This window comes from Scyliorhinus canicula, chromosome 8 (assembly GCF_902713615.1).
Source record: "Scyliorhinus canicula chromosome 8, sScyCan1.1, whole genome shotgun sequence".
NCBI lineage: Eukaryota > Metazoa > Chordata > Chondrichthyes > Carcharhiniformes > Scyliorhinidae > Scyliorhinus > Scyliorhinus canicula.
The window spans coordinates 64,107,494-64,132,710 of NC_052153.1; the positions used below are offsets into that span (position 1 = coordinate 64,107,494).

Genomic DNA, 25,217 nt, shown 5'->3' on the forward strand with positions numbered 1-25,217 from the left:
TCGTCCTTCTTGGCAGGTTCCGGCCTAACAGCTTCTTGGCAGGGTCTCTCAGCTGCTCGAAACAACCCTTGACCGTGACCTGCCTAGCAGCTGCACCAACCAAATAAGTGTCCAGTTAACGCACGCTACGAGATAGGCGCTCCTAACCATTAGTCCATACCAGCTGGAAGCCTGCAGACTCAGGATCGAACGAGAGGCCAATTGTTCCCCTGACCTAGTGGGTCCCTTTTCCAAAGCTAAGTATTGGCCTGTTCGTGTTAGAAATAGTCTAGTGAGTAGTATTTTATGCATGAGTAGCAATTGACTGTGTATATAATAAATGTGTTTTGATTTGAACCTTACTAACTGGTGTATTGAATTATTGATCAACACTTGAACTTGAACCTCGTGGTGGTATCATAAAGATACCTGGCGACTCTAGAGCAAGGTGATTAAACAGAGCAAATTAAGTAAAGCACACTTAGCAACACCTCTCCTTATAACTAATGCCCTCCATACCAGGCAACATCCAAGTAAACCGCTTCTGTACCCTCTCCAAAGCATCCACATCCTTCTGGTAGTGTGGCGACCAGAATTGTACACAATATTCCAAATGAGGCCTAACTACGGTTCTGTATAGGTACAACATGACTTGCCAATTTTTATATCCAATGCTCCGACCGATGAAGGCCAGCATGCCATATGCCGTCTTGACCACCTTATCCACATGCATTGCCCCTTTGTGATCGGTGGACATGCATGCCCAGATCTCTCTGCCAGTCAATACTTGCAAGAGTTCTACCATTTACTGTGTAATTCCTACATGCATTGAACCTTCCAAAGTGCAGTACCTCACACTTGTCCGGATTAAACTCATATTTCATCTTCTCCTCCCCCCCCCCCCCCCCCCCCCGCTGTTTTAGTTGTCCTCTGTTGGCTTTTAAAGGCTTCCCACTAATCCTCGCCACTTTTTAATGCTTTTTCTTTTGCTTTTATGCTGTCCTCGACTTCCCTCGTCAGCCATAGATGCCTCGCCCTCCTCTTCACGTTTCCTCCTCCTTGGGATGAATTTCTATTGTGCCGCCCGAATAACCCTCAAAAACCCCTGCCATTGCTGTTCCACTGTCTTCCCTGCTATGTTCCCTTTCCAATCAACTCTCGCCAGTTCCTCCCTCACTTCTTTGTAGTTATTTAATTACAATACCATTACATCTGACTCCAGCTTCTCCCTCTCAAACTGCAGGGTAAATTCAATCATATTGTGGTCACTGCCCCCTAATTTACCTTAAGTTCCCCAATCAATTCCCTCCGTCACTGGCGAGTCGGGTACAAGCGGTTAAAATGAAAAGTGTTGCCGCAATTTCTGTTTATTTTCCAATGCCTGCCGATTTTCCTGCCAAAGGTATTTTTCAGAGAGATTGGCCAACGGTATTTTTCAGAGATTGAAGGAATGCTTACCTTGTTCATATGGGGCGGGAAGGTGGCCAGAGCTAGAAAGGTGCTGCTACAGAGGGGAAGAAAGGCAGGGGCTTTGGGACTTCTGAACCTGATGTATTATTACTGGGCGCCGAATGTGGAGAAGGTGCGGAGCTGGGTCAGAGGGATTGATTCCCAGTGGGTCAGAATGGAGGAGAGTTTGTGCAGGGGGTCGGGATTGAAGGCACTAGCAACAGCGCCACTCCTGATAGCCCCGGGGAAATACTCAGGGAATCCGGTAATAATAGCTTCATTGAGAATTTGGATGCAGTTTCGCCGACACTTCGGGTCTGGGGCAGGGTCAAGAGAAATGCCGATTCAGGGGAACCACAGATTTGAGCCAGGGAAGTGAATGAAATGAAAATGAAATGAAAATCGAGTAGGCTTCAATGAAGTTACTGTGAAAAGCCCCTAGTCACCACATTCCGGCGCCTGTTCGGGGAGGCTGTTCGTACTGGGACGGAAGTTTTCAGAAAAGGGTGGAGAAGGGGATCAAGACACTAAAAGATTTGTTTCTTGGGGGTCGGTTTGCAGGATTGAAGGAGCCAGGAGCAAAGTATGGGCTGGAGCAGGAGAAAATGTTTAGATACATGCAGGTTCGAGATTTTGCCAGGAAGGAGATACAGAGCTTCCCGTGGAGCCGGCCTCCACATTGCTAGAGGAGGTGCTGACGACAGGGAGACTGGAGAAGGGGGTAGTATCGACGGTTTACAGGGCCATTTTGGAAGAGGGGGAGCACCACTGGAAGGGATCAAAGCAAAGTGAGAGGAAGAGTTGGGAGAGGGTATGGACGAGGGGTTCTGGTGTGAGGTGCTCCAGAGAATGAAAGCCTCCACCTCGTGTGTGAGGCTGGGGCTGATACAGCTGAAAGTGGTATATAGAGCACACCTCACAAGGGAGAGGATGAGCCGGCTCTTTGAGGGGGCACAAGACCTGTGTGAACGTTTGGGGGGGAGGGGGGGGGGGGGGGAAGAGAGAGAAGAGCGCAAATCACATTCATGTTTTGGTCCTGTCCAAAGTTGGAGGATTACTGGAAGGAGGTTTTTTTTTAATATTTAGATTACCCAATTATTTTTTCCAATTAGGGGGCAATTTAGCGTGGCCAATCCACATACTCTGCATAATTTTGGGTTGTGGGGGGGGAAACCCACGCAGACAAGGGGAGAATGTGCAAACTCCGCATGGACAGTAACCCATGACCGTGAGGCAGCTGTGCTAACCACTAAGCCACCGTGCTGCCCTGGAAGGAGGTTTTTCGGGTAATCTCCAAAGTGGTGCACGTGAAACTGGACCCGGGCCCTTGGGAGGCCATATTCGGGATGTCGGACCAGCCAGGGTTGGAAACGGGTGCGGAGGCAGATGTTGTAGCCTTCACCTCGTTGATCACCTGAAGACGGATCCTGATGGGATGGAGAGCAACCTCTTCAACCTGTACCCTGGCGTGGCGGGGGGACCTGCTGGAATGCTTGACTCTTTAGAAAGTTAAGTTTGAACTGAGGAGAAGAATGGAGGGGTTCTACAATTCATGGGTGTTATTCATTACGCACTTTCTCAAGAACTGGATAACATCTAACATTAGTTTGGGGCGGGAGGGGGCTGTGTGTGTTAATGGGGACTATGGGTGATTCCGGATTCCTTTTTGTCATTTGTCTATGTTAACATGCGGTCAAATGTTTGGGGGTTTGGTGTGAGGATGGGATCGTTGCTATTGATATGGGGATTGACATTATATTTGTTACGCCTTATTGTTTATTGTTGGTGGGTGCAAATTTGGGAGAAAATGTGAAAAAGCAGAAATTATTAATTTTTATTTTTTTTAAATTTTAAGTTCCCTAATCAAGTCTGCCTCATTACGCATCACCAAATCCAGAATTGCCTGTCACAAGCTGCTCCAAAAAAAAATCTTAGACATTCCACAAATTCCTTTCTTGGGATCACTACGAACCTGATTTTCCCAGTCCACCTGCATACTGCAGTCCCCTATGATTATTGTAATATTGCTTTTCTTCTATGCCTTTTCTATCTCCCAGTTTATTTTCTGCCCCTTATCCAGACTACTGCTAGGGGGCCTGTACAGGACACCCATCAGGGTCTTTTTATCTTTGCAATTCCTCAACTCTACCAAGAGATTCTATGCCTTTTGATCCTATAATCGCTTCTTGCTATCAATTTAAACTTAATTCCTTACTAACAAAGCAACCAAGCCCCCTCTGCCCATCTTTTGAATAGGACATATATTTATGGATATTTAGATCCCAGCCCAGATCCCCCTGCAGCCACATCTGTGATTCCCACAACATCATACCCGCCAATTTCAATGTGCGCAACAAGCTCATTTACCTTGATCCGTATACTGCACGCATTTAGGTTACAACACCCTCAGTCCTGAATTGACATCTCCCTTCTCATTCTGGTCATCTTTTTTGCCCTGCCCGAGATTAGATTCCTGCCACCTTCTATTCTCTGTTGTATCACGTGGTCTAGAAATTGTACTAACCTCTACGGAGCCCTCGGCTCCTTTAACTAGTTGAAAGTCCTCATCATTAACCTGCACTTTTACCCTTTCCTTTAACTTTGATTTTCTAATTCTCCATACAACTGAACTCCTCCCCCCGAACACATGGCCCATGTCTCCCCCCCCCCCCCCCGAACACAAGGCCCATCTGCGGGTCTCGCCGCCCACCCCCCCATTATTTAGTTTAAAGCCCCCTCTACAGCCCTAGTTATACGATTTGACAGGACTCTGGTCCCAGAGTGAAGACCGTCCCATAGGAACAGTACTGGTGCCAATGTCCCACGATTTCAACCCATTGTTAAATAGGGAATTAATTTAGACTCAAAGGTGATGAAGGAAACATGGTATGCTTCCAAATCATGGTGATGTGCAAATCAGAGGGGAACTTGGGAGGTGGTGTTCCCCAAGGGGCTGGTTTAGCACAGGGCTAAATCGCTGGCTTTCAAAGCAGACCAGGGCAGGCCAGCAGCACGGTTCAATTCCCGTACCAGCTCCCCGAACAGGCGCCGGAATGTGGAGACTAGGGGCTTTTTACAGTAACTTTGTTTGAAGCCTACTTGTGACAATAAACGATTCCCCCCCCCCCCCCACCCCCCCCCCCCCCACATGTACCTGCTGCCCTTTTTATTCTAGCCAATATAGGTCTCCAGTTTGGGAAGTGCTTTTGAAGATGCCTTAACAAGCTGTTGCACCGCTTCTTTTAGGTGGTATGCACTGCAGGTAGTGTGCTAGTTTTGGAGGGAGTGAATATTTAAAGCAATGAATGGGATATCAATTAAATGGGATGCTTTCCATTACCATGATGGTAATAGTCCACTGGGGGATATTGTATGCCATGAGGTTACAGTTAGTGTTGAAACACACTTTTACCCGATAACCCACAGCATCTCATGAATGCCCAGTTTCAAGCTGCTAGATCTGTTCCGTATCTGTTTCAATTAGCATGACAGTGTGCCACAAAGCACAATAGTGGGTGTCCTTAATGTGAAGAATCTTAACCACAAGAACTGTGGTGATCACTCCTACCGATGATTTCATAGAAAGGTGTATTTACAACAGATAAATTTGTGAGAATGAGATCAAGTAGGTTTTTCCCTAATGCTGGCTCTCTCGTACCACCAGACTCTGGCCTGTCTGGCAGCTGAGCCCTTTAGAGCTCATTTACTAGTGGTTCTACTGAACCACTCTTGGTGATGGACAGTAAAATCCATCAATAGTCCAACCCGACAATATTCTGTGACTTTGGTACCTTCAGTGATTTTTCCAAAATGGAGTTCAATATGCTTCATAGCTGAAGTAAGGCAGTAAGTAAGTAGTGATCATTAGGCGATTTCCTTGTCTATATTTGATCTTATGTCTGAAGGCTTTATGATTTTCAGAGGCGAGAAATCCCAGGTTACTCACACCCAACTGCACATGGTAGCTCTGTTCTGCCAGTGGAATGGTACTGAGTCGTCTGGGAAATTGGCTGAAATGTATTATTGAGTGTATAACTATGTTACGCTATTGCTTAACTAATCTGTGGGACAATTCTTTCCAATTTTGGAGCAAATCCCCAGATGTTAGAGAGAAGAGCTTTGCAGCGTTGACTGGTCTGGGTGTGCCTTTTTCATGCCTGGTGCCTCGTTTGAGGTAACATTCTTCAACTTTTCATAGTGTTTGATAGACCCGAGTGAGGCCCGAGTGACTTGAAAGACAGTTCAGAGTCAACCACATAGATGGCGCTGGATATAGGTCTGGAGTCACATATAGGCCAAACTAAATAAGAACAGACAATATTCCTCATCAGATATCACTAAACCAATTTGGTTCTTATGACAACCTGGTAGCTTGATGGTCACCATTACTGATACTAGCTTTTTATATTTCCCAGCTGCTTTGGGAGGATTTGAACTTTTGTCACTGAATTGTTACTGTAGTAAAATACAGATGCTGGTGAAAGGTCATCAATAAACTGTCAACTCGGTTTCTCTCTCTATAGATGTTGCCAAACTTGCTCCATTTTTCAAATATTTTTTGTTTTTAATCTGTATTTCTAGCTTAATAAGGGCCCAGAGGAGGTTCACATGAATGATCCCTAGAATGAAGATCTTGTCATTGAAGAACGATTGAGGACTCAGGGTCTGTACTCGTTGGGAGTTTAGAAGGGTGGGGGGATCTTATTGAACCTTACAGGATATTGCGAGGCCTGGATAGAGTGAACGTGGAGAGGATGTTTCCAATTGTAGGAAAAACTAGAACCAGAAGACACAATCTCAGACTAAAGGGACGATCCTTTAAAACAGAGATGAGGAGGAATTTCTTCAGCCAGAGGGTGGTGAATCTGTGGAACTCTTTGCAGCAGAAGGCTGTGAAGGCCAAATCATGGATTGTCTTTAAGACAGAGATAGATAGGTTCTTGATTAATAAGGGGATCAGGGTTTATTGGGAGAAGGCAAGAGTATGGGGATGAGAAAAAAAGCAGCCATGATTGAATGGCGGAGCTGACTCGATGGGCCAAGTGGCCTAATTTTGCTTCTATGTCTTATGATCTAGTAAAATAATTGATAAAATTGTTTGATTTACCAAGTTAATGAACACCGTTGGAACAATTACTCTTTATTCTTCATGACAGAAAATAGTCCAGGTCTGATCTAAATGTTAAAATAAATCATTGATTAGACTGGCTGTCCCAAAAAACATGGTTAACTTGAAACCTTTATTTTGTTGCCAGCACTTTTAACCATGCAGGAGATATTCTGCATCTGCTCAATTTGCGTAAAACTTGTGAAAATTCTTTAGTTACTGTGCTTCATTTGAAATGGACTACATAAAAGCATTTGTTTTTAAAGTCCTTATTTCAAAGTGAATTTCCTCAAGGCTGAACTTCAGATTTAAATAAATTTGCCTTTCAAAATGGGAACAAAGTTTGAGTCAAAAATAATGGTCTGGATATGAATTTAAAAATTAATATTTGAATTTTAAACTGTGAGCAAGGGATTGGATTTCAGATTTCTTTGACAGTACAAAAAAAAATGTTGATCATTAGTTTTCTTGGTTTCACTGTTGCCCTGACAGCACTACCATTGAACTGCATTAAAATTAGCAATTTTTATCATCGTGAGGAGCATACAAATATTTCAGGATGATATGGATTTTATTTTTTGTACCTTAAATTCAGCTCAAATCTTGGGTCAACTGATAGCTACAAAATAATTTTATGACACATCTTACCTTGTGAATAATGATTCTTAAAGTAACATTGGAAGCATTTCTTCTCTCTACATCAAGTTTGATTTGTCTCTTCCCCCACCCATCTTGATTGCTTGAAGTAAACTTGCATTTATCCAACACCTTCCACATGCTCAGTACATTCAAAAGCACTTCAGGTCGAAGAATTATTTTGACATGTACTCAGCAGTGTCACAAACATTAGTGAGAAATGATAGTTATTTTATAAATGTTGACCAAGACACCAGGAGAACCAAAGCAAATTGCATCAAATGAATAAATCTTTGAATTGTAATCATGTGCTACATGGGCAAAAATGGCAGTCAATTTCTGCAAAAATTAACCAATGGTCGGATGAAGCCCCATGCTCTTCATGTAGTGTCATGGAATCTTTAATGCTCATTTGAGTAGGTTCTTTTAACATTTCATCTGAAAGACTGCACTTCCTAACAATGCAGCATCCATAGAATTGCGCTTCAGTTAACAGCTAGGTTAAATTAAGTCCATCATGGTGCTCAAAATAATAATCTTGTGACTCAGAGACAAAAGTGTAAACAGTTGGCCCAAATTTTAACGGACTCTGTTCATTGTGAATTTGGAGAAACAGTCTCCGTGAACTCAAGAAAGCATTTGGGTTTGTATAATACTTTCATATTCTCAAGACATTCCAAACCACTTTATGTACAATTGTTTTTTTTCATGAATTCATGACTCTGTTGACACACAGCAGCCAATTTGCGCACCATAAAGCACAACAAATGATAACGACATTGATACCCATTTAATTTATTTTGGTGGCATTGAAGGAGGGATAAATACGGATCAGGAAACCAGGAGATCTCTCCTGCTACTTTTTATATAGTGTCATAGTATATTTTACGTCCACCTCGAGCAGTTGGGGACTTTGTTTTAGTGTCTTATCTGAAAGACAGTATTCTCTGACAATGTAGGATTTCCCTTGTACTACACTGAAGTGTCACACTGGACCACTTTTCCCAAGTTTTTCAGTGAGCACATGACCATCAGTTTCAAAGGAGAAAATGCTACTGCTGAGCCAAGATTGAGGATTTAACAGTCATCAATGGTTACTTCCGAGAACTTGGAAGATCCTTCAAACTTTGCTGACATTAGGCAATCAAACAACATTCAAATCCGAAAACAAAAACAGGTATCAGTTGGAATTAATGCAAGTTGTTTCAACCAGAAAAATACTCCTCAAAGTTGCAGCATTAATACCTTTTCTATAAAGTGAATAATCACACCCCCCTCTCCCAACCAAAAAGCTAAACTCATTAGAATACAAATTCAACTGCATCTGAAAGTCTCCACTACTACTCCCAAGTCACTATACTTCATAAATACTGAGCGACTATGATGAGGTTTTTGGAGGGCAAGTAGGCCGAGGTTTTTAGTTCTCGCATCACAAACTAAACAGACTTTGCAACAGCAGTCACTGGATGACAGTAGTGGGGGCACTAGCAGATTTGATACTTCTGTAACTTAGGTGCCAATTGCCCTGGTTGACACCAGGAACTTTAAAAGAGACCTACTGATGCGTATGCCTTACTGCTACATTGACCTTTAGGCTACCGCTACGCTCGAGAAGCTCGACAGAACTTTTCTAAAGTAAAAACAAGAGTACATAGGAACATATATTTTAAAAATACTTGATAAAAGCAAATTACTGCGGATGCTGGAATCTGAAACGAAAGAGAAAATGCTGGAAAATCTTAACAGGTCTGGCAGCATTTGTAGGGAGAGAAAAGAACTAACGTTTCGAATCCACTGATTCTTTGTCAAAGAGTTATTGGACTCGAAACGTGAGCTCTTTTCTCTCCCGACAGATGCTGCCAGACCTGCTAAGATTTTCCAGCATTTTCTCTTTTGTTTTAAAAAATACTTGACTGAACTAAAAAACTGACAAGTGTTTCCTTGTACATAATAGCTCCTGTTAGTGATTGGAACAGAAAAATAACGCGGTCCAGAAGAATGGAGAAAGCACTGACTCAAGACACCCAATTATATATTTCTTTACCCCTTCTTCTCCCTTTAGAATTTTCAATTTTCATTGTACGAGTGCTAAGTATGTGATGCACTGCCTACAGCCACCCCAGGTATTCCTACAAACAATGGAGTGGAGTTCTTGTTCTTAGCACATTGTGGGCACAAAATGCACTCAAAATTGTTCTCGTTTTCAGAAATGTTTTGCTCAAGTATCTGTTCAAATTAATTTGCACAGCAAATATATAATTGGGCATGAACCATCTTTCGATTAGAAACTTGACAGCCTTCCGGACTCAACAACAAGTTTAACAATTTAGACCATGATTTTCGGTCCCCCTTTTTTGTTTCCTTTTCTTATTTTTGCTTTCAGACATTAGCACACCTCCTCTAGGCATTTTTTTTTTCTTCCCTCATCACCATTCCCTTTGGCCTTGGAAGACTAACTCCTTCGTCATTCAATCTCTTCTATATTTTATCGTATCCTTTTGTCCTTGTTCCACCCACACCTTGTTCAAAATCTATTATATCTTTAACTTTTCCCAGTTCAGATGAAAGGCCATCGACTGAAACATAATATTTCTCTCTCCACAGATGTTGTCTTACCTACTAAGTATTTCCCGCATTTTAGAATGCTTTTCTTTTGCATTAAAGAATACTCCTGGATTTATTTAAGAGTGATAACTTGATGCAGTTGTATTAATACTGCTAAAAAAAGTGTTTTTGATCAGAATGACTAGTTCTGACGAACCCAATTTACAACGGAATGATTTTCTTTAAACTGTACAGAAACTTTTACTAATTTCATTAGTATACAGTGATCAATTAAAAATATTTCAAAGTTTTTACTTGTTTGCACACGTTTTGTACATCTAAAAATAATTTTAAATGAGTCTCCTCAAAGGACTGCAAAATGAGTGCAATGGTAATTGACTGGATTTAGTATTATTTCAAATGTGAAACAATAAAATACATTACACAGTACATAAATAAAATATCAAATAATATACAGCACATACGTGATTGAAAAGGAGTAGGAAAAAACATAAAACGCACCTCTTTTCACAAATACAATTCAAGGATTTATAATTTTCCAGTTCGCAGTCACATACTCATTTTTGTGTTATTATCCTAATACCACCTCCAGAAAACACAAACGGTACTACCATCTTATTCCATGACTTTATATAAACTAAGATTTGACCCTTATACATTTTTAAACCGAGGTGTACATGTTTTCAAGTCCTCATCCAAAGCATTAATTCAGTCTGGAGAGGTGGTGAGTTTTGTGGCTGAACTGGCCTCCAGTACAATTACATAGTACTTTATGTACTGCACAGAAACATGTAATTTTGTCCAACAAATTTAAGTCAGCCTTTATGCTGCTAACAAGACCTCTCCTCCTATTCTTCATCTAAACCATTAATATATTTTACTTTTTCCTTCTCCGTCATGTGCTTACCTAGCTTTCCCCTTAAATGCAACTATGCTAGTGACCTCAACTACTCCTGCTGGGAGCGTGTTCCACATTCTAATCACTCTCTGGGGAAAGACGTTTCTCCTGACTTTACTCTTGGATTTCCTAATGACTATCTTATATTTATGGTCCTAGTTCTGGTCTCCACCTGAAGAAGTTGAAACAGTGTCATTACTCCCACTCTATCAAATCTGTCTTTAATCTTAAAAATCTTCATCAGGTCACCCCTCGGTCTTCTCTAGTCAAGAGAAAAAAGCCTGTTCAATATTTCCCGATGGATATAACCTTTCAGTTCTGGTATCATTCCAGTAAATCTTTGTACCATCTTTCCACAGCTTCAATGTCCTTTGAATAATATGAAAATCAGAACTGTTCAAAGTGAAAGGCTCTATACAAATTTAGCATATCTTCTTTGCTTTTCAATTCTATTCCCACAGATACAAAGGTCAGTGTTTTGCTCAATTTCTCTACAACAACTTATACAGCACATCTAATGTAATGAAATTTCCCAAAGTGCATTTTTAAATAAATACGACACCAAGCCACAAAAGGAGATATTAATGGCTAAGGCTTGGTCAAAGAGGTAGATTTCAGCAAGTGTTTAAAGGAGGAAAGTGAGGTGAAGAGGTGCCAGGAGGGAATTATAGAGTTTGGGGTCTAGACATCTAAAAAGGTACAGCCAATAGTGGAGCAATTATAAATTGCACTAATTGGCCTGTATTTTACCGTAATAATGATGGCAAAATTGTCACCTCGCACGGACATTGGAAGTAGAGTCCATGCATTAACAGTTAGACATTGTAATCCAGTTGTCAGCAACTCAAAGCTTTCCCATTAGGTTCACTGCTGAAGTTCCCACCAGGGTTTCACTGAACTAACAAAGATTTCCACTGAACTGACGAGGATTCCCCTCTTATGCTATTGGTCTCACCGTAAAAACCCTCAAAAAAGTAACACCTATTTAAAAAGGTGTAGTAACTGGATTTTGAATAAGTTTACAATTGCTGCCAAGCAGCCTTACATGGCCTGAAGTTCGAATTTTAATGTTTTTAGAATGTCAAATTTCTCCAATGTGATAAAAATACATCACATTATTTTAAAATAACGTGATTAATTTTGTGGTATTTACATTATGATAATCCCACATGCAGGCCCAATCATTTCTTTCACTTTCTGAAAGAAATTGTGCATTTTACTTCCTGGTTTGGTTGCTGTCAGAATACATCAACGTGATTGGTTGCTTACCTTACTTGACGGCATCACTTTTGCTGGATGCCTGGAAATTCCTTTGACTTGACATCAGATTCAAACAAATGTCAGGAAAAGGAAAATTCATGTCACAAAATCGATATAGCTTTGTGGGTAGCTTTCTTCAAGGTGAAACTTGGGCCAATAACTTTTGTCACTACTTTTAGTGATTTGTGACCCCTCTAGCCATTCAGACATGTAGTTGGTGACCTCCTTATCCTGCCCATCAAAATCTACCACTTCACACTTGCCTTTACTGATGTTAATTTACCAGTTACTCACCCATATTTTAAATGTGTTAATATATTTCTGTATATTGTTGGATTTCTCCACATATACACAAAAAACCTCCCAATTTGGTGTCATCTGCAAATTTGGAAACTTGTTCATCTGATTCCAGGGTCCAAAGTGTTTATGTAAATAGTGAACAATTGTCGTCCTAATACAGATCCCTATGGAACACCACTTCCTTCCTTTCAGTCCAAGTTACTAACTTTAAACCTCCGTTGTGTTTTGCAACCAGTTTGCTATCCATTCAGCTGCTTGTCGCCTGACTTCACATTGTCACAAGTTTAAATTGCGACACCTTGAAATCCAAATATATTACCTCTCTTACATTATACTTATCCACCCTTTCTGTTACTTCTTCAAAGAATTCAGCCAGGTTGATCAAGCATGTCATTCCCTTTTGAAATACCTGGTGATTACTCGCTATTCTATTTTCAATTTCTAGATATATCTTTGAGTAAGGATTCTGTTATCCTTTCCACCACCGACATTAAAGTAATTGGTCAATAGATTGGTCAAGTAATTGGACATAAATGATCTGGAGTTGGGACCAACTGTAATGTATCAAAGTTCACAGATGATACTAAGATGAGTGGTAGAGCCAACTGTGCAGAGAACACAAGTCTGAAGAGGAATATAGATAGTTTAAATGAGGGGCAAGGGTCTGGCAGACGGAGTTCAATGTTGATAAAAGGTGAGATCATCCATTTTGGTAGGAATAACAGCAAAATGGACTATTATTTAAATGGTAAAAAGTTGCAGCATGCTGCTGTGCAGAGGGACCTGGGTGTCCTTGTGCATGAACATCGCAAAAAGTAGAAACATATATAATTATGAAGGGAATAGATAGGATAGAAGCAGGGGGGTTGTTCCCAGTGGTGAGTGAAACTAGAACTAGGGGGCATGGCCTCAAATGAAATGAAATGAAATGAAATGAAAATCACTTATTGTCACAAGTAGGCTTCAATGAAGTTACTGTGAAAAGCCCCTAGTCGCCACATTCCGGCACCTGTTCGGGGAGGCTGGTACGGGAAATAAGGGGGAGCAGATTTAGGACTGAGTTGAGGAAGAACTTCTTTACCCAAAGGATTGTAAATCTGTGGATGTAATCCACTGGATCAGGAGTTTTATTCTTCACCAACTCTGTCAAAGTTTGATGAGTTTATCAAATATCTCCTACTTTAAATGCCTTTATATATTTTCTGATGTCTGCTTCTAATGTTGTTATGTTCACCATGCTTGTCTCCCTGACAAATACTAAGGTTAAATCATTTCAATATCTTAGTACTGTTCTGTCATTAACTGTGTTTATTATGTGGATCTCCACTGGGCCCTTCCCTAAACTGATTTTTCTTTTGTTATTTAGGTGCATGCATTTTTTTCTTTAAACTAAACTAGTGTAGAAGTAGTCAATTTGTGCTTAAACATAATTCCTCGATTGTTTCTGCCGTTTGGGCCGATTTCAGGCAAATTGCACTCAGAAAACAGCACAACCTAGCAGAACGCCAGGTCCATAAGTGAAGGACAGATTAGAGAGATGACTTTCATTTGAAGTGTACTCACTATCCAAAATATGGTCATGGTTCATAGGAGCATATATACACTGCATTATGGTATGCCCAGACAACCTCTGTCAAAATGTAAACCTAAAATGGATAAAATAAATAGAAGTACGAAAAATTGGAAAAACTAATTCTGGAAAACGCAGGTTTGTCAGAATCAATTTAAAAAAACAATCTAGGTTTGCAAGTTAGGTCCAGTCCTTTGTCAGAATTGCATTGCTTAAAATGCTGTCAACTTTCAAGCTTATTCACACATTATGTGCTTTACTACATATTTCATTAGTGATATTTTTGAGTTTATTCAAACATCATTACCTTGTGCATCTGATGCATGCTATCCTGCTGGTACTCACTCGGGCCCTGGGGTGGTATCGAATGGGTTACGTTTGATGGTCCTGGACTGGGACCCATCATGCTATGTACTGACCCTGGTGACGGTCCTGGTCCTGGGCTTGGGCCGAGAATTGGTCCAGGAGATGGGCCTGGTCCTGGAGAAGGTCCAGGGTGAGGCATCCCACCCGAGGGATCCGTAGGAGTCGACATCTATGCCAGTTTTGCTCGTTATCTTGAAGAATTCTATTTAAAAAAATAAACATTGGAACATAAATTTCTTACTTGAGTTTATTTTACTAAACAATTTTATTCTGCCCTTAAACTCAATGGTTGAATGGCAAACACAGGAATACTTTGAAATCAATCCTTCCATTGCACAATTAGGAACCAAAAACAAAACATTCACACATTTGCATAAAACGAAAGGTAGTGAAACAATTCATGATTCTGTATCCCCAGAATTGTTGCAAAGTAACAAATATCATCTAACTGCTAGCTTAGTCACAAGAAATCTTAATGCGAAAAATAGATGGTGACAAATGCAATGTTACACCTGCCATTTTACACCAACACTATCAGATTACATTTGTCTAATACGCCCATTTTCTCACAGTGTGTAATATTCAATAGTGACTTTTTTCCCCCTTGTGCTAAGGTGTTATTTTTAGTCATTGAGGTTTCCAAAAATTCACACAAACTGCAGAGTACAGAAGATATCGCAGCAGTTTACATACATAATGCAATTATGCATACCAACATCTGTGCTTTCATGCTAGACTACCCGCAATTTCAGATCTCTGAAAAACAAAACACTGATGCTGGCAAAATACTCTATGCATAAGACATCAGAGCTGTCATTTTAGAAACTGTTTCTCTATGGCAAGCTCTGAAGCAGATCTAGAAAATGTCTTTATCCACCATATTCCTGATTACTGCCAGAGCCCCAAGGCCCATAACTTATTGATGCTATCCCAAATATTTTCTGTATTGCAAATTTGATTAACTGTTCACAGAAACAGGACAACCAATAAGCAAAATAAGATTCAGCAGAATAAAGGCATGGACTGATGCCGATTATAACATTCTTTGCAGTACATGGTATTGTCTACAATAAGAATTCGAAATCAAACAACATCCTCCTCATTACAGCAGCCTGACAATTGGGTTGTTCAGAAAGGCTGCATCATTTTTGATGGCTCCAGTCTGCAGACAACAGTTAATAATTGTCAATTGTTTAGTAAAATTTCTGTTAAACCAAATAAACAGCGAGAACATGCTTTGCAAGTATCTGGTGGTTCCTATGCAATTATTTTATTCAAGGTTTGAAACTAATGGCTGCCAATGAGAAAAATGTCAACATTTTTGGACTCAGTTGAATTCCTGACTTATAATAATATAGTAATCTTATTGTCACAAGAAGGCTTACATTAACACTGCAATGAAATTACTGTGAGAAGCCCCTAATCGCCACACTCCGGCGCGTGTTCGGGTACTCAGAGGGAGAATTCAGAATTTCCAATTCACCTAACAAGAATGTATTTTGGGACTTGTGGGAGGAAACCGGAGCACCCTGAGGAAACCCACGCAGACACGGGGAGAACATGCAGACTCCACATGGACAGTGACCCAAGCCAGAAATCGAACTTGGGATCCTGGCGCTGTGAGGCCATTGTGCTAACCACTATCCCACCATGCTGCCCTCCAGGAGGGATGGGAGCAAAGGGAAGAAAGAAACAAGTAGAGCCACAAACCTCCAGGTGAAATTTTCAAACAATGCACACTAATTCCACCATGCGTTAAAAAACTGCAATAAGAATGAAGCATTTTGTTCCCTGATAGTTATTATGAAAGTAGCTTGGGCTAATTAACAACAACAAACATGAACTGACAAAATCAGCAATCTCACAAGGTGTATGTGAAAGGTTACACTATTGACCGGTTCGCACGGTTTGGGTATATCATCTATAAACATTAGAAAATCAAACTTGTACCAAGCATGACTGGAGTTTGTTTGCATCCATCACCAAAGGCCAAGTTTAAATTGGTTCAAAACAATTATTCTAAAGAAAAACAACCAGAATATAAGAAATTAAACCTAACTAGCTCCAGCTGCATCAAATCACAGGTAAAACAAATTGTTTGCATCTCCTTATTCACTCTGGGGGGAGCTCCACTAACAGGATAGCAACTTCCTACAGTTTTAAGAAATTGATGTGCCAGTTTACTTTTCTCCCTCTGGGTTCTCTCACCCTTATCCCTGCATTACCAGCTGTTCAGTTGAGAAATTGTGCACATACAGGAGTGTGTTTGAGTGACAGTCACTGGTGTGCCTCAAATCCATAGCCACAACTGTTCAAAGCAACTGTGTTAACTGCCCATGTTAGGATAGTCTTGGCAAGATACATTCAGGCGTTTCAGAATTCATCAGCAATTAAATCAAAGAAATGAAATGAAAAGAAAATCACTTATTGTCACGAGTAGGCTTCAATGAAGTTACTGTGAAAAGCCCCTAAAAGACTTCCGTCAGGTTGCTGCTAATGAAGGAAGCCTTCAGTTTCCACTTTCTTAATTGGACTTTCACAAAACTTCTGATGAATAAAGAAGTTGCATCCAAAGTCAGACAAAATAGAACAAATGACCAATTAAATCTGCTTTTGGTGGTGCTCATTGAGAGATAAATGATGGCCGAGACACAAAAGCCCTCAGGCTCTAAATATTACCACTGGCATCCATCAGAAAAAGGTAACAGAGCATCAATTTCACCTCTCATCACAAAAAAATGCAACGTTGCACTGCACTAAAATGCTAAGCTAGACTGATTTTTCAAATCCTTGAACACATGATCACCTAACTCAGAAAGAAAATGAACAAATGCAATGCCAAGATTAACGCTTAAAAAGAAAAAAAATAAATGCTGTATATTTAAAATATACTAACATGCAGATTTCTAATGAGTGGTTTGATGGTAAGTACTACAATATTGTGATCAGTCACATTGCAATGCAAATCAATAGTAAGAATTTACATTTATATTGCGTCTTTAATTTAGGAAAGTTTTCAGAAGCATGAAGAAAATTGATGTCCACAAAAGGAAAACTTAGAAATGGCATAAAACTTGGTTGAAAAAGTAAATTTTCAGGAGCTTAAAAAGGGAGAGGTTGGAATAGAGAATTCCAGAGTAACATCAACACAGTTGGCAAACATAATAGACACAAGACAGGCAATGAAACAAACTAAAAGCAAGGACAAACATTTAACATTTGAGTCACTGAGACCTGAACCAATAGGTGCAGCAAGGCTAGTGACAAGTAGGATACATGCAGAGCTTTTAAAGAGCTTGCATTTATGAAGCATGCAGGTTGCAAGGCTAGCAAGAACACTGGAGATAACAACATTGGAGCTGACAAAGCCATGCAAAAGGGCTTCAAAGCTGATCATTACCTACTTCTGACATACCTAAGAGATCACAATCAGCAATATCTGTGATAGAACTAACATGGGATTCAAGAAAAAGCATAAGCAATGTGGTTCAGTCTGAGTCAGTGGTAAGCAAACAGAAGACAATGTATTTATTTTTTTCACTGTTCAACTGAAAGAAGTGAAAACTCACCCAAAAATAGATAAGCAATAACACAGGTAGTTAAGAGGTTGTGAAAGCTGGTAGGAAGGTGAAGCTGGATGTCATGAGTATACATGTTGAAGCTGACCTTTTGGTTGTAAATGTCATCATGAGATTGCATACAAATAAAGAAGAAGGGATCAAAGATGGATCCTGGGGCACATTGGAAATAGCCATGCAGGTGTGGAAAGCGAAACTATTGCCATAAATCTTCGAACTGAGATACGTTCAACAAAAGTATAATCAAGTATGGGCAGTTCTAAGAGTTAAGCAATGAGGAAAGGCATTTGTATTTGACTTAAGTGTCAGAATAACACTGGTTTAGCACAGGGCTAAAGAGCTGGCTTTTAACGCAGACCAAGGCAGGCCAGCAGCACGGTTCAATTCCCGGACCAGCCTCCCCGAACAGGCGCCGGAATGTGGCAACTATGGGCTTTTCACAGTAACTTCATTTGAAGCCTACTTGTGACAATGTGATTTTCATTTCATTTCATTCATTTCAGGAGCCGACCTGGCATTAAAAAGTAAACTTGGTTTTACACCTGCTGCATAGCCTATAAAATGGTTAACGTAGATTCATATAAATGTTGTTTGCTGGTACATGTAATAGTTACTCATATTTTGTCTGTGAGGAAACGTTGACAAAGGCTAGATAATGCAGGCCCTAACTAACCCTAGGCATATTTGTGCAAAGTAAATCGGAGTTATATCAGAGTTAAAATATGTCTTGCTTTTTTTTATAGAGCTGAAGTTTTGTTTTCAAGTAATTAGTAGTTGACTTTTAGATTCTCCCTTTTGAACATTAGAATGCAGGAAAAGATTAACAGCCATATTTATCCCTTCTATCAGAAAGTGGGGATCAGATGGCAAATTACCATCGAAACTCCTAAATATTTGAAGAAAAACAATTCAGACTGAAGTGCTATTCAATTCACTTTATGTTTGATTATTTAGGTGCAGCAATTCATCATTTGCACATAGATTTTTAAAAGTGCCATGGTTGAATGTTTTAATTATCCTCAACAAACAACAGGTTATGGTAGCTACAATAACCTCCAATTTGAACCAATTTTTTACCATTACCTTTGGTTTAGAACTAACCAAACTAGACATAGCTGCAACAGGAAATACTGGAACAAACTCCAGCTTGTGTTTGGGTTTATTGCTTCAATCAAATTAATTTTAAATGTTGAAGATAATATTACACTAAGTTAGAGGTAGAATGAAACTTGTCTGATAGACTAGTGGACACACAATAATGCACAGTATAAACCCCTTTGTGGGCTTCTTACACTTATCAGAAGCCAAGATAACATAAACATAAAAGTTTTAAAATCTTAATAGGCATCATGGGAATCTGCCAGCTAGCGCTAAAGATTTATCAATTTGATTCTGCCCTGTATGTTTTATGCAATTCTATGTCTGGAGGATTTTCTCTGCAACATGATTTTCAGGTATGATAGCCATTTTATGACAAGGGATGTGGCATGATTTCATACGAGACCCACTCTCCATTAGTGACAGCTACTGAAAATGAAGGTTATAGTCTCATACTAGCAAGAGCTGCTATATTTAAAATTTAATGGCAGATCAGACCCAATTGCAATAATTTAAAAACTGCTGGCTGAGGTATGCTAGATTCAACCCTCTCAGTGCTGAATTGTGTCTCTGCACATAACATTTTTAATCAAAATGATACAGCGCCTCCACTTTGAGCTGAGCATTCTGGTCAGTAACGACCAGGCAACTTAATTCTTCACTACTGACATCTCCTATTTACTGGTTTCTCCTATTTTTACCTGGTGGCACTAGCAGTTTTTTTTTTAAATGTCATTCTTGGCCATATTGCCTCATTTGGTGGGTACATACTAAAGTAAAGGGCAAAAGATGTCTTTGCATCAGCAATTTGAGACACATGCAAATTAGTAGGAACATGAAACTGAACTTTTAATCTCGTCCCCTAGACTCTTTGGTATGCAGATAAGTGGTCCACCAGGGCAAAAAAAAACACAGTAAAGCAAGCCAAATAATAACAAAAAACCCAGAGAAAAATAATGCTATGTCAGGATACGAGCTACAGCATTGCAGTAAATTTCATTAGTAAAGAATTATTTCCTCGTCTATCAAATACACACCACTTTATTTTAAAAAGACCGGATTATATTATCTTCCTTTTCAGCACTGATCAAGCAGTAGAACACTAAACTGTGTAACCAAAGACACCTGGCGAGAGTAGAAACCACAGAAATAGAGTCGCGCAATTTATGACCAACAGCCCTGAAAATTGAAATGTAAACTCACTGCCAGATTGTTTTTAATTGTACTCTGCGTAGATATCAGTGTACCTAAATACGTTTTTGAAATCTATTTTCATGCAAATATGTAATCGGCACGTGTAACTGTAAAAATAAAAATTGGGAGTGAGTGCAGTGCGGCTGAGGAGGTAATAAAATGAGCAATGTGGCTACGGTGAAGTTATTCAACGCAATTTCCTTCATCTCTTCTGCCTCCCCACATTGCACTGAGTCTATTTTGCAGCAAAACAGATTATACGACACACTGCAACATGTTCAACAGAACTTTAGTGACTCCCCCTCCCCCTTTAAATAACATTTCTTTGGACGCAAAAGCGTCACCGTCAAAAAAAATACTGTTCCTTGATTAACACTTATTTGATCTTTATGTAGGCTCTTCACAAGCCTTTTTGGATCACACTCAAACTTCCATTCATGCAGACCACCAATGGGGGGGATACAGAACAAATAACCTCCAGAGGAGGGGGGAGGGGGGCAAATCATGAAGATGGGAGAAAAGCTGCATTAATGACCCAGAGAGTCAGCAGGAGGAGTGGAGAGGCCAGGGAAGGAGCTGGCTGCGCCCAAGTCCAGACTCAGGGCAGAAATCCACCCCACCCCACCCCCCGGCCTCGAACAAAAAGGCAGCGGGATGGCGGCCCCCCACCCCGCCGTGTTTATCGAATGAAAGACTGGTTAATCCGAGGAGCGGCTCACAACGAGGAGGGCAAACCAAGGCCCGAGGGAGGAGCCGCCAGAAGCTTCCCCGGGTTTTGAGGCCTAAAGACTGAACCGCCCGCCCGGAGAGATAAACCCCCGCCCCGCGGTTAAAGGTTTCTTAAACCCTCCCCAGCCCTGCTTTCTCGCCGGCCTGGAGTCCCTGGGCCGGCAAACGGCTCAAACAAACCTGCGGCTTTCACGTTAATCAATGCGGGCAGCGACCCGGGCACAGCGAGGCGGGAGGCCGAGGCCAAGTCAGGACCCTGACACCGACCACGCGTTAGAACTGGAGGCGGAAATGAGTCGGCGAGAAGCGGCCGAGGGTAGGAGGAAAGGGTGGCGGCAGAAACCAGGCCCCAGCCGGAGGGAAGCATTCGATAAACCCGGAACTCCACTGGAGGAGCCCCGTGGCCGGCTCTCCCTCTCCGGTCCCGGCGCGGAATTCCCTGGCTCCGAGTGCCGTCTCCCCCGGTCCCAGCGCGGAGCTCCCGGTCCCGGGTCCCAGAGCGGAGCTTCCCCCCCCCCGGCTCCGAGCTTGCCCGGTCCCAGCGCGGAGCTCCCCCCGGCTCCGAGCTTCCCCGGTCCAAGCGCGGCGCTCCCCCCGGCTCCGAGCTCCTGTTGCAGAGCTGAGTCGCTAAGTTGAACAAGTCGCCAGGTACACAAACCACCACCGGCCCCGCCAAAAAATAAAAGCTGCGCCCACCTCTGAAAGTGCAAAAAGGTTAAAACTGCAACAGTTTCAGCTTAAAAAAATAAACATCACAGCAGAAAAAATTAAACTGCATCGAACATGGAAATCTTACCCTTCAATATCGCATTTACTGACTCACTCCAGGGCATCGGAATTTGTGAAAACAGTTGGGGGCGCTTTTACTTATATATTTATTATTTTTTTATATATTGTAACCTTTTTTGAGGAGTTTTTTTTTAATTGAGTGGCAAAGAGTTGTTCTCATTGGTGAAGTGACAGCCATCAACTTCCCCCTTCCTTCAATCCTCTTCCTCCTTTTATTTCGTTATTTTCTCTTTACACGCCACCAACGAACTTGACAGGAAATCCCGCCTCTACACGCCAAGTTCATTGGCTACTGTACTTAACAACACCCATCATTTTATCAAATCCTACATTTGTTCAGAAAATGCCAGAAGTTTTGTAGGTTAAAAAAATGCAAAAGGTCTAAATGCCCCTCTCCTTCAGTCCTATTCATATTCTCCTTGCTTTCAACTTATTCATATATTTTCTTTTGCATTCCCCATCTAGAACAAGAGGAATAATGTATTAAGTAGATGGTCATAATACTAGGTAGTGGCCATGCACTGTTGGAAATGGCATGGGGGGATAACATCTGCAAAGAAGCTGACCTCTATTTTACCTGGGTCAGGGAAGAAACACTGAACGAGTCAATGAATTAAAACAAAGCATGGAGGGATGCTGTCCTCTGTGGAGCGGATTAAGGTTTCAACACTCCAGTATTGTCCGGGAGTCTCCCAATGGGAAAAAACAGTTCATACCAGTATTCTTAAAATTTCCCAGTTCGAACCGGTATACCATTTTAATGTTTTTACTGTATTTAATGTATAACTGGACCAGTTTGGACCTGTATTCTTATTTCCCTGTTTTTTTCCTTCTCCAAGAATGCAGGACAATCCTGGAGAAAATCATGAGGGTAACTTCTTTGAATACTTATGGTGATTAGATATACTGGTGTTGGAAACTCTGAGTAATAGTCAAGAATCATCCAATGGACAGATGAAGACAAGGATATGAAGAGTTATGGAACCAATTTGAATGGATGGAGTTAACATACAAAATGAAGGACAGCCTTACCCTACTTCTCTTGTCTTCCAATGAATGGTCTATGAAAGCTATCTATCTATTTAATTGGTTTATTGAAAGACCATAGCACATGCATCAAATTGTCATGGCCAAATAAAACAAGTGGTCATAATTCATTACGTAGTTATAGATAAAACCTAAATAAAGTCTAATAATAAAAAGGATTGCACAATTACAAACACTTAAGTTTACTAATGATTATAATATGTTGAAAAGAGAAGCACGGTGGTGCATTGGTTAGCACTGCTGCCTCCTCGGCACCAAGGTCCCAGGTTCGATCCCGACTCTGGGTCCACGTTTGCACATTATCCCCACATTTGCGTTGGGTTCGCTCTCGCAACACAAAGATGTGCAGGGTAGGTGGATTGGCCACACTCAATTGCCCCATAATTGGAAAAAATGAATTGGGGACTCTGAAATTATTTTTTAAAATAATAATATGTTGAAAATGCAGGTGTCCTTCATTTCTGGAACAAAATAATGAAAGGTGTGTACTGCACTCTGCAATTTCTATTGTGGTCCCTTAATCACATAAATCAGTTGAGTTAATTAAATTCTCAGTTATTTAAATGCTTGCTTTGAAAATGGTATGGGAAGGTGGTATGCCATTATGATGAATGTATTGGAAAACCAATTTTGGGAGTGAGGGTATGAGATTTTTGGAGGTAGGAGGTTACAGTAAGAAGTGTTACAACACCAGGTTGAAGTCCAACAGGTTTGTTTGGAATCACCAAAAGCGAGTAATTCCAAATAAACCTGTTGGAATTTAACCTGGTGTTGTGACACTTCTTACAGTGCTCACCCCAGTCCAACTCCGGCATCTCCAGATCATGGTTATAGGTTATGTGATGAAACACCCAGGAATACATCCAACCAGAGTTGGCAACTTTAAAATGGATTAGGGTTTATAAATATTCAGAGAATATTTATGAGGAATTTTAAGACACTAACTAGGACAAAATCCCCCATGTGTTGCCTGGAAGCAACAATAATAATAACTTTCAAAAGGGAATTGAACCATTGAATGTAAAGGAAACAGACCTGGCCGCTGAGGAAGAGAGATTAATCAGTCGTTCTTTCAAAAAGTTGTCACAATCACAAAGCCAAATAAGACCATAAGACATAGGAGCAGAATTAGGCCACTCGGCCCATTGAGTCTGCTCCGCCATTCAATCATTGCTGATATTTTTCTAATCGCCATTCTCCTGCCTTCCCATAACCCCTGATCCCCTTATTAATCAAAAACCTATCTATCTCTGTCTTAAAGACAAGCAGTGATTTAGCCTCCATAGCCTTCTGTGGCAAAAAGTTCCACAGATTCACCACCCTCTGGCTGAAAAAATTCCTTCTCATCTCTGTTTTAAAGGACTGTCCCATTAGTCTGAGATTGTGTCCTCTGCCTCTAGTTTTTCCCGCAAGTGGAAACATCCTCTCCACATCCACTCTATCCAGGCTTTGCAGTCTCCTGTAAGTTTCAATAAGTTCCTCCCTCATCCTTTTAAACTCCAATGAGTACAGACCCAGAGTCCTCAACCATTGCTCATACGACAACCTCTTCATTCCAGGGATCATTCTTGTGAACTTCCTCTGGACCCTGTCCAAGTCCAGCACATCGTTCCTTAGATACAGGGCCCAAAACATCTCACAATATTCCAAATGGGATTTGACCAGAGCCGTATACACATTCAGAAGTATATCCCTGCTCTTGTATTCTATCAACATGAATGCTAACATTGCTTTTCCCTTCCTAACTGCCAACAGAATCTGCACGTTAACCTTAGGAGAATCTTGAACAAGGCCTCTCAAGTCCCTTGGTGCTTTTGATTTCCTAAACATTTCCCCATTTAGAAAATAGTCTGTGCCTCCATTTCTTCTTCCAAAGTGCATAACCTCGCCCTTTTTCACATTGTATTCCATCTGCCACTTCTTTGCCCACTCTCCTAGCCTGTCCAAACCCTTCTGCAGCCCCCCCTGCTTCCTCAATACTGCCTGTCCCTCTACATTTAGTTGTATCATCTGCAAACTTAGCAACAGTTCCTTCTTCCAGATCGTTAATGTATATCGTGAAAAGTTGTGCCAGCACTGACCTCTGAGGCACATCACTAGTCACCAAATGCCATCCTGAAAAAGACCCCTTTATCTCACTCTCTGCCTTCTGCCAGTCAGCCAATCTTCTACCCATGCCAGGATCTTACCCTTAACACCATGGGCTCTTAACTTGTTCAACAGTCTCCTACGCGGCACCTTGTCAAAGGCCTTCTGGAAATCTAAATAAATCACATCCAGTAGTTTTCCTTTGTCCAACTTGTCCTCCTCAAAGAACACTGACAGATTTGTCAGACATGACCTCCCCTTGATGAAGCCGTGCTGACTCAGTCCTATTTTATCATGCACTTCCAAGTACTCATCTTTAAAAATCGACTCTAAAATCCGAGCAACGAAGTCAGGCTAACCGACCTATAATTTCCCATCTTCTGCCTCCCTCCCTTCTTAAACAGCAGTGCTACATTAGTCACTTTCCAGTCCTCTGGGACCCTCCCTGCCTCCAGTGATTCCTGAAAGATCACCAGCAATGCATCCACAATCTGTTCAGCTATCTCTTTTAGAACCCTGGGGTGTAGCCATCCGGTCATAGCATCATAGAATTTACAGTGTAGA

At 41.0% G+C, this 25,217-nt stretch overlaps 1 protein-coding gene and 1 long non-coding RNA gene across 6 annotated transcripts in view; one reads left to right on the plus strand and one right to left on the minus strand.

Moving 5' to 3' along the window:
- Positions 1-21,733, minus strand: part of LOC119970292 (probable global transcription activator SNF2L2) — a 188,747-nt gene extending 167,014 nt beyond the window's left edge. For 2 of the 5 annotated variants that reach the window (XM_038804675.1, XM_038804672.1), the window contains exon 1: positions 14,072-14,299. In XM_038804675.1, the coding sequence (XP_038660603.1) occupies positions 14,072-14,299 (228 nt within the window). Of the gene's footprint in view, positions 1-6,535; positions 6,555-14,071; positions 14,333-20,909; positions 21,107-21,525 lie in introns of those variants that run through there. The other 3 variants (XM_038804673.1, XM_038804674.1, XM_038804676.1) reach the window with 3 other exon arrangements.
- Positions 20,495-22,740, plus strand: LOC119970293. The gene is made up of 2 exons (XR_005461580.1): positions 20,495-21,045; positions 22,358-22,740. It is a non-coding gene; the product is annotated as an uncharacterized LOC119970293 (long non-coding RNA).
- Positions 22,741-25,217: the final 2,477 nt, after the last annotated feature.